Below are 16148 nucleotides of genomic sequence, written 5' to 3' on the forward strand. Positions count from 1 at the left end.
CAGTCTAATTAAAGTCAAATGTGCTTTTCAGCAGATGGCTAAAGCACCGCAGGGGTCTTTGTTTTTCCCTGCTTTGGTGGCAGCTCGTACACACAGAGGCCTGTAACGGCTTGTGTCACTCCCAACGGCGGCAGAAATAGATGAGGCTCGTTGCAGGACAAGATCTAAGAGGAGAAACTTAAACTGCAACAAAAGAACTGCATCGGAATCACAGAGTGGTCACATAGAGAATGGAGGAATGAAAGATTGGTAGGTTGATTTAAATACAAAAAGAGGAAGAAAAGTGGTTTTCACAGAGGCTGCAGACTCCCAGATCAAAATGAGCCAGCAGGGCTGATGTTCTGCAGGCTGTGAACAAAACACACCCACCTGCTTCTAAATGAGAAACGGCAGCCTCCCTGCTTCATAATTATACATGTAACCCGCCCACACAAAGTGTGGCTACCTGATGAGGAGGGAGAGTGTGCGTGTGTGTGTGTGTGTGTGTGTGTGTGTGTGTGTGTGTGTGTGTGTGTGTGTCTCTACGTGCTCTTCCACGGATGTATGTGCTAGAGAGAATACAGCGTTGTATTCACAGAAACCTGGCTTCTGGCCTTTAAAGAATGTGTCTTTTCTCGTTTCAGAAGAAAACGGAGAGAGGAAACAAAGATGCCATCAGAATAACAACAGTATACGAACGACGACAAGAAACGACAATTATTCCAAAACTGCTTCCGTCAGTTACGTCTAAAAATCTGGAAACGAGCTGTACTAAAAATCCTGATTCTTCTTTGTGTGTGTGTGTGTGTGTGTGTGTGTGTTTTTGTGTGTGTGTTTCTAATGTACAATCAGCTGCTTTGAAGTGGTCGGACCTGAGGTATAAATGACAACCAGATGTGCAGCGTGACACAAACAGAAACAGAAGTAACCTCTCGGCAGAGAGGAGCATGGCAATCGTATACATTGTGGGTCTTTCTTTGCTGGTAGCACGCAGCATCGCATGCCATCCTGAAACCAAATGGCACGCCATGTGGCGTCTACGAAGTGAGGTTACAGTAGTTGCTGTTCAACATTTTTTTTCTTTTATCACGTTATTGACATTGTCTTTCACTCAGAAGAAAAAAAATCATCAAATCAAATAAAAAAACAACAACCTGAAAAGCAAAAGAGAAATCGATTGGCTTACCTGAAGATGCAAAAACAGTCAAATAAATACACATATATTCATAAGTATATAGTTTTTCCTCATTTTCATCATATAAAGGTACATTTTCCTGTGTGTGTGGTTTTTTTTTTTTTTTTGGAATGCAGTGTAAAAGATTTTGGATGTATTGATCTTTTACAAGACAGCAGATAAAGGAAGGTTAACTAGCCCACCTGTCTCCCCCTCCCCCACCCCCAATCTCCCCTCTGGGTCTCTGATTTCACCGGTTGTGAGAAATAAAATAAAATGTAAAAAAAAAAAAAAAAAAATCCCCCTGTCATGTTTAAACCTGGAGTTATGTTACACCTAAAAAAAAAAAAAAAACAGAAAAAAACACAATAAAGCATAAAAGAAAAGAAAAAATAAACCCTCAGTTAACAAAAAGACCTGGTTCTTTCTCATACCTGGGTGGGACCGACCACCTCGCCTCCAGGGTGAAACCAGACGACTGAATCCCAAAATGTTTTGACTTTTAGGAGGAAGAAATGAGAGGTTCGCAGCCCTCCCATACCAACCCCATCCAGTGCTCAGAACAGGAATAGCTGTAAAGCCCCTGTGGGTCTTCTTTTTTTTCTTCTCTCTCTCAATCTGTTGCTCATTATATACTTCTATAATGTTTTGTTGTTGCGAAAAGAAAGAAATACCTGAAAAGAGGTAGGGTGGCAAATATTGGTCAGTCAGACACTTGAAGCGTCTCCCTCCTCCCTTTGCAAGAAGGAGGCGAAACAAAGAAAAGAAAAAACGAACAGATGAGAAAAGAAAAAAAGAGCGGAGGATACTACATTTCCCAGAGTATCAGCTATCCCTTCGCCAGGCTCCCGGGTAAGGTATACGTAAAAGTACGAGGCACAGAAAGGAGTCATTATTCTGAGATTGAGGTATAGCACTTTGTCTCTGCTCTATCGTTTTTTTAAGTTTATACGTGTAGAAATTACATCTTGTTAAGTCTGCGCCATTTTCCGACTGACAAATATTGCTGCCCATCCCCCACTGGCTCGATCCTGAGACATTTACAGTACTGAAGGCTACTGTCGCACGCCCGCGTCAGAAAACGACTGCGTTTCCAATGCAAGCAGCATGAAGAGAAACTAAAAGCAAAAGAATAAAAACAACAGTCTGGTTTAAAAAAAAATAATTAAAAAAAATAAAAAGAACTTACAGTGCGACCTTTTTTGCAGATGACTGTTCTGGTTGTGTACGTGCGAGATATTCATTTCAGTTCACTACATTCATTGTTGATATATATGTATATAAATAGATATATACTGTTCTCTTAAGTATATAATATAGTACGAGGTTTCTTTAAAAACAGCAGTGAGACTCAGTTGCAAGAAGGAGGACTTTTTCGGACAGGGGGGGAGCCGTTAACCACATGACTTTAAACAAGAAAAATCAAATGAAATGAAATAAATATACCTCAAATGGCATGCACCTCAGTAGATAAGAGCAGGCTGAAAATGGGACTTTTTTAGAAAGCATTGGCAAATGTATAGCAAGAGCCAAATGTACAGTAAGGGTCAAGAATTTCTTGAAGGAAGAGAGATTTCTTTTTGTAAAGGATTTAGAGATTTGTGTCAATTATACACAGAGATATTTTGGCCCTTGAGGAATTGCCCCTCTCAGGGGAATTCGGTTTAAGTGCTGTTGGAGTTCATCCATGCAAACCTGTGCATTAGGTGCCAAATACACCATTTCTACACATCATTTTTTTTTTTTTTAGCAGAAATCAATGCTTTACATGCATTACATGAAACAGGTTAACAGGCTTTTTTTGTTTTTTTTTTTTTTTTTTTTAAAAGAGAGGGGGGCACACCACGTCACGTTTTGTCTAACTGTATTCACAGCTGGCTACGTGAGCAGCTGCCATGCCTTTTATCAGAGGCGTGTTCATAACAAGTGCTTTATATCGTCACCGTTGGGGCTTCGATCCTGTTTTACCTATCAGATCAGGGCATTGTCCTTTGCTGGGTCCAACTCAACGAGCACAACAACCCTATTAGACACTTCAAATGCTAAGCACTGTCAAAGTGTTGGACGCATTTCATGCATGATGGCCCCCGGGAATATTGTTGTCCCAGGGGGTCTCTTCTAAAGCTCTTCCAATTGGCCATTCATAGCTGCCAATCAAGCCAAGGGAGCTACAAAGTTTAAGGTGGACAACCAATCACCACAGAGGGAAAAATTAGGATTGTATGCAACAGGTAGTATTCTAATTCTAATTAGATTCTGATTCATTCATAACTTAGTATGAGTTTGAGATTAATTGTGTTGAAATCCTCCAAACATATATATATTTTCAATTGGTCTGACCCCAAAATCAGCCAAAGGAAAGTGGTGCATGCCATTTTTAAGAAAATAACCAAAGAAAAAAAAAACAATCAAATAAATAAAACATACAATACATTTCAAAAGGAGTGAATCAACATCATTTCATCTGAGCAAAGAGGTACAATTCTCATGTTAAAAATCTCACAGACTGGGTGAGCACCAGTCAGTGTTAGGAGCGAAGAGCAACATTTACCACAGAGCACAAAAACGTGACGACCAAAAAGCTTTTGTCATTTCCTTCAATCTTTTCCTGATGTAAAATCCCAGAGGAGCACTTTTTCCTTTCCACCGGTCTCCTCTGAGGGGATATGCTTTCCCCGCCTTGTACAACGTGATGATAGTTTTTCTATCCCGGGTGCTATTAGTGGCACGGGGAGGGGAAAACAACGAGACGACACTACACAAAACTCAACTTGTCCAATCGGTTGACCATTTTGACCATTTTTTTTTTGTCTTTAATCGTGGAGGTCATTGAGAGGAAAACAAAAGGGAGTAGTTTGGGTCCAAGCTGCAGCTTTCCCGAAAGTCCTCACACACTAAAGCTTTTTTCTACCATCTCCGCCATCCCGATCGCTCCCTGCTCTGTATCCCACAGAGCAGAGCTACACTACGTGCATGAATTCAAACAGCTTTCTTTCTCTCGTGTTTTTGCTTACTTTTAAAAAGTGCTATTTTAGAAGTTTAGCGCCATAAGTTCGATCCCCAAAACCCAGCGTCAGTGTTTTCTGTTCTTTATTGTGATTCATTAGCAAGTCTATATGGCCTTTCCCCACAGATAAAGCATTAGTGAGAGGCGCGTCTTGTCCTCCTGTCTGTCTACTATAGGTCCAACAGGAAATATTCAAAACCCACATCATCTGTCTCAGTTACCCTGAGTTTAAAAAAAAAAAAAAAAAAAAAAAAAAAAAAAAAAAGGAGAAAAGAAATCATCCAGAATCAAGGATTGGCTTTTACATCATCAGTCATAATAATTTATAATATATTAAATCTGCTTTCCCCTCGCTTCTATCAACTACCCCTCCCCACTGCATATTACCCGCCCACCATCCCAAAATGAACCCTCTATAAATGCACATTGTCGTTGTAAACTGCCGTTCAAACTGTCTTTGAGGTTTGAGGATGAAGAATATCTTTTAAAACTCGTCAGCTAAGCCGCTTCTGCTTAGTTTGATTAGAAAAAAAAAAAAAAAAAAAAAACATCAGCAATGTGTTGTTAGCTAAAGAGTAGCTAAAACGCATTAGCTTAGGCTAGCTAAAGCCTTGTGTAGGAGCTAGATAATCAAGTGGATAGCAGCAGAGTTTCACATTCTGATCCTAAAAGGCCTTCATCCAATAAAGATCTCCATGTAAGGGATGAGCTCACTTCGGCAACCGTTTGCAGGGCAACCTGAAGACGGTTCCAGCATTCCAGGATCAGCAGTGAGACACTGATGGAGGTCCATGAGGTAGCATTCGCCTTAAAAACAGCTGATCCATAATCACATTCCCCCTCAACTTGTCTCTTGGCAAAAAAAAAAAAAAAAGAGGGTTTCAGAGCTTCCCGGGATCTGATTATGGATCAGCGTATGCAGACGATGTGCACCTCTGACACGTTACAAGGTTGCGACTGGGCTTCAGAGACAGACCATAATAAGTGCATGATGCAAGGGCAACAATGCCGAGGTAACCAGGTCTGTAAGCGCCAGACCCAAAAGTGTAGTGCAAAAGAAAGCAAAACAAATCAAATGAAAAGAAAGAGAATAAGAAGTTGATTATAGAAGTCAGTAGTGTCCACGAAACTCACAAACATGCATCCCTGAATGACTTTTGTGTGTCTTTTCTCATTCAAAAAGGACGGGTTAATGTTGCTTTCGTCCACACAGAGATTAGCAGAATATCTTAAGGAGGAAAGAAAAGTGTTGCAGTTAAAGCGTCATGGCTACCTGGCAATAAGAGAATGGGTTTTGATTCAGAACCCTGGTGAGGAACATCAATGGTATGATTAAACCTTACAGTTGGCTTCAAATGTAATAGACAGTTCACTTACCAATTTTCAGCTAGTACTCCATGAGAGAGGGGAGCAGTAAAGAGACTAATTTGTCAGTTTTTTAAGGAGTTAATTTTCAACCTCCCCCCCCTCAATTTGTCTCCAAATTGGAATGGTCCAAAGCCCAAACTGCATGTATAAGCAGCAATGGATCAGTGTGTTTCAAGTTCAGAAAAGAGGGGGATTGGGTTTTGGGGTTTAGGATTATCAGCATGCGTATGGAAATTTCAATAATTGTCATTTAACTAGTGTCTTTAGCTGCATTTGTTAAGCCCCTGGATATAAAAGCTAAACAAATCCTTATACAGCGTTGCTAAAGCGACGCTAGTCTAAAACCATCCGATTAGTTTATCTCCAGTGTGTTTTAAGAATCCTCCTCATATTATCCCTGCGTTTGTGCTCACCCAGATACTGCTAAGTAAATTGGCACAAATAAAGCCCCATCCATTTTCAAACTACTTAAGTCATTGACTGAGGTTTACATGTGTAAGTCGTTTAGTCGATTGGTTTGAAATTGTCATCAATCTCTTCTTTTACATTGTCCTTAAGCTCAGCAGCAGCCAGCGGCGGGCTGTTGTCTCGTGGGGTTGCGGTTGGCATGTTCTCCGACTCCGCGAGAGGAAAATCCTGGCTTCCTGCTTCCATCTTCATCATCAGCTTGAGCTTCTTCTTTGGGGGGTTCTTCAGGGTTCCCATGCGCTCCTTGACTTTGTACTCCAGGGTGCTGTGCGGGATCCCGTACATGTTCTGAGCCTTGGACACACTCATCTTCCCGCTCATCACTACGGTAATGGCCTCCTCAAGGATCTCCGTGTTGTACTGGCGATACCGGCCCCTCTTCTTCCTCGGCTGCTTGGAGTTTGGGTCTCCTTCCACGTCGGAGGTGGAGTACGCTGGCCCGGAACTGGAGTGGTCCAAGTCCGAGCTCCAGTAGTCAGCCGCCCCATCCAGCAGGCTTCCAAGGCTTCCTCCCCGGCGGTTCTGCTTGGGCAGGATGGCTCTCAGCTTCCGACTCAGGTTGTTCTCCCCATGGCCACCACCCCCAACCCCCATGGCACCATAGCCGTACAGATCAGAGGCATGGGAGTCCCAGGAGAGATCCATGCACCGAACTTGAGGGATCTTTAGGTCGACAGGAGGTGAGTGGCCCTGGTCCCTCTTGCCTTCATTGTGGTGGTGTTGGGCCTTGGACACCTGATTGTGGTGGTGATGGTGGCTTTTAAAGGAGAAGGCTCCGTGGTGGTTGTGGTGATTCTCCAGGAATGTAGGCAGGTCTTTGAGGTCACTGAGGGCCCCGCTCAGAGCTCCACTGGCCTGCTTTAGCTTCATCAGGCCTTCGAGGTGGGCCTTGCTTCCCCAGAAAGAGGAAGAGCCCTTTTGGCCGAGCAAGGAGTAGGTCTGCGCATGATTGAGCAAGCCGGCTGATTCTAGATTAGCCAATGAAAGAGCAGCAGGCTGGCTCAGGAGGCGGTGTTTCTGGCTGAGGAGCTCCTCCTTGATACGCAGCGAGTGGGCTAATGGAGGCTTGAAGGAGCTGGAGTTGGAGTTGACGTAGTTCTCCCTCAGTCCGTCCTGCAAGCTTCTCTGCAGCAAGCCGTCGTCATCCACCTCTGGCAGGGTTTGTTCCACTTTGATAGATCGTCTGGATGGAGAAAAAAGAAGAACAGGACTAATCTTAATTGGATAATACTAATTCATTTTTACTTTTTCAGACCCTTAAATATAACAATCCAAAAAGACAACATCCCTTCTGGATTTAACCGTTCACATCTGAACACACCAAAACATACGCAACCTTTTACAAGGGGTTGTAAGTAGACATTGCTTCGTTTTGAAGGCTCACAAGCAAAAAGATCTAACTTGTGCCGACCCGTCCCATGTCTTGTTTTTGATGATTATTTACATTTTAAATTGAGATTTCTTGAATTGCCCATGTTGGATAAACAAACATTCTTGACAAGTTCTGCTTTGAGAGCATCTTAAATTTCAATGATTCAAATTTGTGAAAATCCTCTGCTTCTGAAACAACCACTTACACGCAAAGTGCCTCCACTTGAACTGCTGCAGCCAATGTTCCTACTGCTGAGTAACTATAGCAACAAAATTGTAAAATTGCTCCGTTAGGTTCATAATAACAGAAAATAGCTTGTCAAGTCAGTGGATGGCACAGGGGAGAAGAAACTTGAAGGAAAGCTCTCTCTGTTGTTAAGAGTCTGGTGAGCTACAGTGCGACTGACTGTGCGATGTGGGGAGTCTTCAGCAGGAGCTTTAAGACAGATTAGCACAGTGGGCGGTCTCGGGCTCCTTGAAGACAATACAGGGTTAACGAGAGGCTTTGGAGTCTGCACTCTCAACAGAGTGTTCTGTTACAGAAAGCATATAGTCATCAGGGAGACTGTGCCCGATAGTAATGGTGGATCTGAGGATTCAATGTGGGCATACATTTGTAAAACTAAAAGGAGCAAAGAAATACACTCAACAGAGGGGGATCCCTATTGAGACGGATTGAAAGATTGTTTCAGCATCTGAGTGTATGTTCTGTGTTCCCTAAACAACAGTGTGTGTGTTTTGAAGCTCAAATGTTTTTTAAAGAAAGGTAGCTCTACCCTGCAGCCAATATGTAATTTTGTTAAATGTGTTTATTTCAAAACATTTTATTTAAAACATTTTATTTTCAAACCATGTTTTTCATATGCGGGGAAAATACTTATTATCTCTTGACCCACCTACTTAATTACAGTAATAGATAAAAAATTCCCAATAAAACATCTAAGTAACAAAATAATGTACAAACTTTTTTCTGAGGTTTTCACACAAATGTGATCAGATCCCTTTTTTTGATGAAAGCAGGTCGAAGAGCTGTATAAATACCATGACATTATAAAAACTTATTATAAAAAAATTAAATTCTCTGTCAGTTCACAGACAAATGCACAAAGCCCATATTCAGAAATTGTGCCTTTAAACAAGCCATCAGGGCTTTCGTAACGTTGTGATGGCACAACTATACAATATACATGTAGAAAGTGTCGCACCATTGCTGTTACAGTCATTCCCCGGCTGCAATGACGGTGCAGAGACTCAAAGAGTGCAGATGCAGATGACCAATCAGAGCAGACTGGGCTTTTTCAGGAGGTGGACTTAAAGAGACAGGTGTTTCAGACAGAGGTTGAATACAGGTATATTCAAAGATTGTGTTTTTTTTAACATTTAAGCATGTAATGTTCTAGTAGAAACACAAAATACAAGTATGTACCTGAAAATGAGCATAATATGGGACCTTTAAATTAAAAGCCAGTAACCTGTAATGCACACAGTGTGTGGTGTGTGCTTTAGGGACTGTCTGAGTTTCAAAACCTGCAATTCCACCTCCACAATACCTCCTCCTGTAGTTAATATTACATGAACTGATCATTAGAGACTCCTGGTGAGCCTCGAGGCCTTAGGGCCTTTGAGGCTCAAGTATCCTGAGGCAGGGGTCCTTTCCTGAGGGGTTTAAGGTGTGGTTTCTAATTTTAGTTTTGGTCCAAGTACCATTTCGAGGTTTATTCGCTGGGCCTTCGCTTGTAGAGTGTGTCAGCAGGCAATATCTTGTTGTGTTAGAGTAAAAAAGAAAGCATGTGTTTCTGTAGAAAAGGGTTTAATTACCTTGTTTTTTGAGTCTGAGAAATCACAATGTCTTCCAAATCTGTCTGCAAATGGATTACATTAAATGGAGACTTCATTCTCCTGGAAAACTGTCAATTATTGGGAACATCAAATCATTAATGGTGACCTCACCCTGCTCGACTTGGTGAAAACAGGTATGACAATCAGTAAAATATCACATTTTTAAGAAATCTCACCTTTCTTTCAATCTTACTGGAACTCCTTAACCGACACAGTATATTGAACAATTGAACTGTTCAGAATGATCCTTTACTGCAATTTGTTTTTTACAACTTGGGTCTTAGTTTCATACTCAGTTCTATCAGTCGTAACACTGCACTTACTAATTGCTGGGATCTGGAAAAATGGGCACAAGTTTCCAAGGTAGCAACAAACAGGGGCTAAACTTGTTTACAAACCGCCGCACATCTAAATATATACTGTATATATTGTATGAAATGTCTGTAATAATCCCTCATTGGGTACTCACAATACCTCAATTACAGAAGGTAATAGAATCTAGACCCAGAGTGTAATAGACCAGAAATATCCTTTCAAGCCCCTGGTTAAATGCCAGGTGGCTGCTGTTGCTGCTCCATGGATAAATTCCTTTCGGTTTGTTTTAATCCAAAATTAGTGTGGTAAACACTAGCTTTGTTTGGTAGCTCTGTATCTAGGCAACACTTGCTTTCACCAGGAAGTGGCCTCTTGGGACTTCAGTCAACTGTAATGTCAATGCAGCACTTCTCCAATCTCAGTTCAGAATGCAATGGAAGGTGTATTTACATGGTGGGCGTAGGTTTTCTATGCCCACATCCTCCACTACTGCAGCTTCGCCGCAACCTGGCGTTGGGGCCACTCTGTGTTTTAAACCTCTACTGAGCCATCTTTGACCTACAGATCAAAGTTATTGCTGGAAATGGCAGCCACGATTAGCGTTGATTGTTTATTCCCTCTACAAGAAGCGAGTATGATGGCTACTGATTCGAACAGGACTTCAAGGCAGAGTACACATTCGTCAATAAATGGTCGTGCTGCAATGCTAAGGATTGTCAATAAATTCTTGCCATGGAGACAAAAAAAGAGAAAAGCAGTCAAAGCCTTCACAATGTGTTTAACAGATACTGTCATTGGACAGAACTTTGTACAACCTTGTACTGCTAATGCCTCTATGGGAGTGGGAGGGACCGAATGAGGGCAAGGCCCTGTAAAGACCTGCAGAACTTTACTTTAACAAAGTTGATAATTAAAGTTCACACTTCAACTACCAACAGATTGTTTTTAGCCTTTCTGCGACCTCTGAAACATTATCTACCTAACACCACATATTACTAAAGTGAACAGAAAGACGCACAACAGAATATTAACAACCTACAGCACAATGGGGGGATAAAGCAAAAAAAGATTTAGATGAGAGTCAAACCCAGTTCAAAAGAGCTGCTAGTATTCTTTCATAGGTTTGATATCCTAAAGCAGTACAATCTTATAATATATAGAATACAGTATTTGACTATTGGGCTACATTATATCACTGACTGAATACATTATAAACCCATTCCAAGTTTCTAAACGTTTAACACTGACACGTTCAAAAGGTTGTACAGTTTCTGTTGTTTGGAATAAGCCCTTTCAGAGAGTCAAATTTCATTGTCATAAAAATCCACAGAAAAGAAATGAGATGCGTGGCTGATAAACACAAATATCTGCAACAGCTTTTGTCTCTTTTCAGGTTGGAGAAACATATTGCATTCTTCAGTATGGCATGAGCAGAGGTGAACAGAATGCTTACAAATGTAGCGTATCGTCCTTCTGTTGGAGGTTTAACTCGTGCCCTATGGATCTGCTTTAAGCTTCCTTTATGAAAATGTTCAAGGATCTTACTGGTGCGTGTGCATGCTTTCTCACATTTACCGCATTTGATTTCAAGTCTTTTGCAAGCTGCTCTGTGGTTGTTGTCAATGATGCATTTGTGTGCTATGAGAATGTCACACTTTGATGATTTGAATTCTCTGTTTGATGGAGGAAGCAAGGAAATTGACATCCTGTTTCATTTTAGTTTACTTCTGTTTTTTTTCTCTCCATATCTTTGGATGACATAATTTTAAAACTTAAGTATCAAATGTTGAAGCTTCCCACTGGCACTTGAGAACACCGCACACACAGCTACACAGAACTAAACTTTAAACAGCTCTCTACCTTAACCAATAGTTTACACTAGTTTCCAACCTGACAGGCTACTTGACAGTCCCAAACGTTGGGATGTCGTAAATCTGAACCATAACTCATACCTGAACATCTGTTCTGCAGCTACAAAGTGGGGCCTAGTAAGCATCTTGATTGTTCCCCTAAAAAAATAATAAACACACTCTCTTTTCGTTGTCTTTTAATTAACAAAAAGATGCAGTGTACTCATAACGTGTTACATACTAAGAACAGAGGTAAAGCAGACTAGGGCTGTTCCCTCTTAGCCGATTAGTCGGCCAATTGGTCGTTTTGATCTTAGTCGACGATTTCTTTAGTCGATTAGTCATGTTTTATGCTTTTCCCATGCTGTATGACTTATTTTCAAGAAACTTATAAGCACATCTCTGGTTAACGATTCTTTGCTGAGAAACAGAACTGCCATTAAATTAACTTATCCGTTTTAGAATTTCCTCCATTCGAGGACAGCCCTAAAGCAGGGTTTTTATTGAGGGTTTCAGGAACCCCAGGTAGGGAACCGTCTTTGGTTAAGTCTGATGGGTATCTACATGCAGGCCACATTTATTGGACAACTTGGCAAATATGACAGAGTTAAATAACGACAGCTGATAAAATCTGCCTGTGATTGCTGTCATCCACTTGTGAAATCAATCTTTCTCAGCCTGACTGCGGTTGGGCATCTGGATCCCGATCTTCAGAGTGTAACATCCTCCCCTCAGGCCAAATCTCCTCACACCATTCAGTGTTAGACTGCCAAGTGCCATCTGGGAGGAGCGGTTCAGAAAAACAACAGCCGTGACTGCTTAAACCTTTTCGGTGTTGTATGACTGCGCCGCTACGTAAACAGAGGCCAGTTTGACTAATCCTGTTGTCTTACCCTTTGACCCTGGGCTCAGGGGAGAAGCCGGGGAAGGTTTTAAGGTTGCCTGCGCTGTGGTTCTTCTTGGTGGAGAGGTCCAGGACGCCATCTGAGGATACACAAACACAGGAAAACAGATTTAACACAACTGAGGTCAAATGCTTTTCGAAGCATTACCTGCTTTAAAGAGTCAGAGTACAACACGGCAAGTCACATACCTAAATACATCTGATCATGAATGTGTTGTAAACTGAAGGTTCATCATTTTGTACGCTTATTAAGCAGTATGTAGTACACTGCATTTCAGAGGAAGGAAGAAAAACTGTATCAAATCCATATGTTTCTGCAAAAATTAGGAGGTTATTGAGTTTATGAAGTTTAAAAGTTGTAACCAGACTTTAACAACATTTCCTGATGCTGTCCGTTGCAAAACAACCCAAAGTGGACACTTATAAAACTAGTTCACAAACGTTTCATACTGTACAGCGGAACATGTAAGGACATGAAAAACTCTTAACAGTGAAACCAATTTACAGTCAGTACATTTATTTTCAACCCCCAGTTTTTATGCACATTTTCATTGCAACAAAATGCAACAAAGTGCAATGGAAAAAGGCTCCAACGGTTTTTCTCGATGCATTCAACTCCTAATATTCACATAACAGTAGTGGATGGAAACACGCATTATTTTGCATTTTTTCTGGTTGATTTATTGAGAAACTTGGCTAAATGAAAATGCGATGGAAACTTGACTATTACTACTTTAGTATTAAATGATTCAGAAACTCATGATATGTCAACAAAGTCACATCAAGGAAATCTGTGAATTATCCTTCACTAAATATCCTTAGAAAAACGGAAATGTATTCCATAAATGAAAATTATGAATTTATAAATGAGCTTTGAGGTCAAAATTATTTAAAGGTTGCGGATCAATGCCCAGTTTGAATGTTACTTATGTCCTTAAGAAATATTCTTACTCCCACTGATGAACAGTATCAAAAGTCCGTGCTTAGAGACTACCGTGTCAATAGTTTATTAGTCTGTTATTTCTGATGACATTTATAATGCCTTCTTATACAACAATAATAATGATCTGGATCACAAACAAGATTTAAATAACCTGAGCAATTCACTATATTGGCAAGTATTCTACATGTTCATTATGTGTATTACTGTAATTATTAGCTAAGAGAGTAGACGTTCAGATTATTTACCTTTAAAACAACATTCTTCATAGTGAAGACGAACAAAATGAACCAGAGTGAAAAGGAAACAAGAGAAGCAGAAAATCATGTGTGTTTATGCGAGTTATATATGAGGCAGTCGATCTGTTTGTACTGTTTATTAATATAATCTGTCGGCATCAAATACATGTTAACAGCTTCTGTTAAGAAACTGCCAGTTTATGCGTGTGTCTGCATATGAAAACGACTGAATTAATGAAGTCAAGTTTTTTCCTTTTTCTGTGGGTAGATGACAAAAAAGCTTGCTTGTTGTGTATATTCTGTGTCCTACAGAACAGGTGGACTCTCTGTGGCACTTTAGCAAGGAAGTCTGGGAAATATGGCAACATGCTGTGTGTGAAATCTCAGTTTATTTGTGAATATGTTTGTCAGGCAAATCAGGTCACCACAAACACACACAGAAAAGATATACAGTATTATCATGTGTGGGGAATTTAAAGTCGGGTGAAAATTACTTTGAACTGATGAGTTCGTTTTTATAAACATCTGGTTATTTTTCAGTGAAAATTTGTAAAAACAGAAAAGGATGAACCTTATTAATATTAGAGTTTTTGTAAATCATCTTTTACCAGGACCCTCACTGTTTTTGTTTTTCCAGACTTTTTCCTTTCATGACTAGAGAGCTTTCACATTTTTTGGGGCATGCAGTAACCCTGCAAGATGGAATATGGATAAGATATTATTGGTATCTGATGGTTTTGCTAAACAAATCTCAAAATGATTGCTTTTTTTGAAAGCCTGAAATTGAAGAATAAAAACATTACATTATATACACAGTAATGTAAATGTAAAATGACATATTCATCCCAGTCATTGACCTCTGTGTTTTTCTGGTGTAATCCCTAAAGTGCTGCCGACCTTCTGACCCCTCTAACACAAACAGCACTATATGGGCACAGGACTCGCTAATCTTCAGAGGATTTTTGTTGTTTAATCGGACAAAAAAAATAAACATTAAAATGAAAAACAGAATCTCTGTACAGCTCAGAGGAGACAAAAATAATGTAGATTAATCTCATCATGTTAATGGTAGTATGTATATATATATATACACATTATACACACGTGGCCCACACTTGTGAAATTGCAACATCTATTTGAAACGGTCTTGTAGTACCAATTCCTGCCTGAATGTGGGTTAACACTAAATATCCCAACAGCCCAGACTCTGAACTGTATCATAGCAACATTTGTGGAACTAGGAACCAAGGACCATGTGTGTACAAAATATTTTAGCTCTGACATGAATCTTAATCAAAATACACTCGAGTCACAATATGCCCAGGGATAACAACCATGATAAATTACACTCATGAGATCCTTCTCTGGGGTAATGAACATGTCAATTAGCATCTCCATCTATGTTAGCATGCTTGTTTTCATAGAACACATTAAGAACTCTCTATGTTTCAGTATTAAAGAGTTAAATGAAAAAAAAAGTATCCTCATCAACATGCAGATTTACACAGCCAAGTACTGTAGCTTTATAGCTCATAAACTGCAACTTCACACTTGCAGTGTGATGGTTTAGTAATGTTTTGTTGTGAAAGTTATTTTCTTCACTAGAATGGTGTAATTGTGTCACCAAAATCGAAAATCCTCCATCCACATGCTACTTACAGGGGTCATGAGATGTGGTAAATGTGCACATATCCCCAAATCCTTTTAAATACACTTCTTCTGTCACTATCTAAATATGTCTACATACGATTAAACGGCCCATATTGTAAAAACTTTTTTGATATCGAAGCAGGTTGAGGTGCTATATAAATACTGTGAAAGTATCAAAACGCTCAATCCACCGAAAAATGCACACAGCCCGTATTCAGAAACTGTGCCTTTAAACAAGCCTTAACAGACTTTTGTACGGTTGTGATGTCACAACTATACTATATATACCTGTAGGTACAAAGTGCAGCTACAGTGCAGGTCGTTCCCCAGCTGTCATGAAGGTGCAGAGACTTTAAGAGCGCAGATGCGGAAGAAACGCTGACCTCTGGGATAAAAAACATCTTCTAGTAGAAACCCAAAATACAAGTATAAACCTGAAAATGAGCATAATATGGAACTATTAAATATTTTGTCATTTTATTTCCATAATTTATAAATTGGTTGAGTAGGCAGTCAGACAATAAACTGCAGAATATCTGCTTTTGTCTCGAACCAATTGAGAACATGTCTGGTTCTTAAATAAGCAGCTAAGTGCTTTGCTTTCTACACCTGCTAGTGTTTAACTGTGTATGTCTGCTGTTTGCTGCTGGGCAGATAGTAAGTGGGTCTATCAGAGCCTGTTTGCTGAAATAGCTGCCTGCAGCTGCTGCTGGATACAGAGTCGATGAGTGCTGGGACTGAACCGTAAAATAAACGGGCCTTAACACCAAATCTATGAGATAAATGACTAAACCCAAGACAATTGTGATTGGTTTAAAGAAATACCAATAAACCAGAGCATGTTTTTCTCCCATCCCGGAATGCTGTGTGGACTAGCCAGACCCTCCTCCGCAGGCAATGCGAGACTACATTTTTCCTAAAATGGCATCTACTGTTTAATTCAAACAAGTGTGTGTCTGTGCTTACAGGATACAGCTTTGAAGATAATCAGAATTTGTCCAAACGGTGTGCATGTGTGTGTGTGTGCGTGTGTGTGAGAGAGAG

The 16148-nt window shown here is 40.3% G+C and overlaps 1 protein-coding gene across 1 annotated transcript in view; it reads right to left on the reverse strand.

Moving 5' to 3' along the window:
• Positions 1 to 6032: 6032 nt before the first annotated feature.
• lcor (ligand dependent nuclear receptor corepressor) overlaps positions 6033 to 16148 on the reverse strand; it is a 78162-nt gene continuing 68046 nt past the window's right edge. The window contains exons 7-8 of the mRNA XM_028564319.1: positions 12265 to 12355; positions 6033 to 7179 (exon numbers count right to left, since the gene is read on the reverse strand). Of these exons, the coding sequence (XP_028420120.1) occupies positions 6033 to 7179; positions 12265 to 12355 (1238 nt within the window). The remainder of the gene's footprint in view (positions 7180 to 12264; positions 12356 to 16148) is intronic.

Source organism: Perca flavescens, chromosome 2 (assembly GCF_004354835.1).
Source record: "Perca flavescens isolate YP-PL-M2 chromosome 2, PFLA_1.0, whole genome shotgun sequence".
NCBI classification, from domain to species: domain Eukaryota; kingdom Metazoa; phylum Chordata; class Actinopteri; order Perciformes; family Percidae; genus Perca; species Perca flavescens.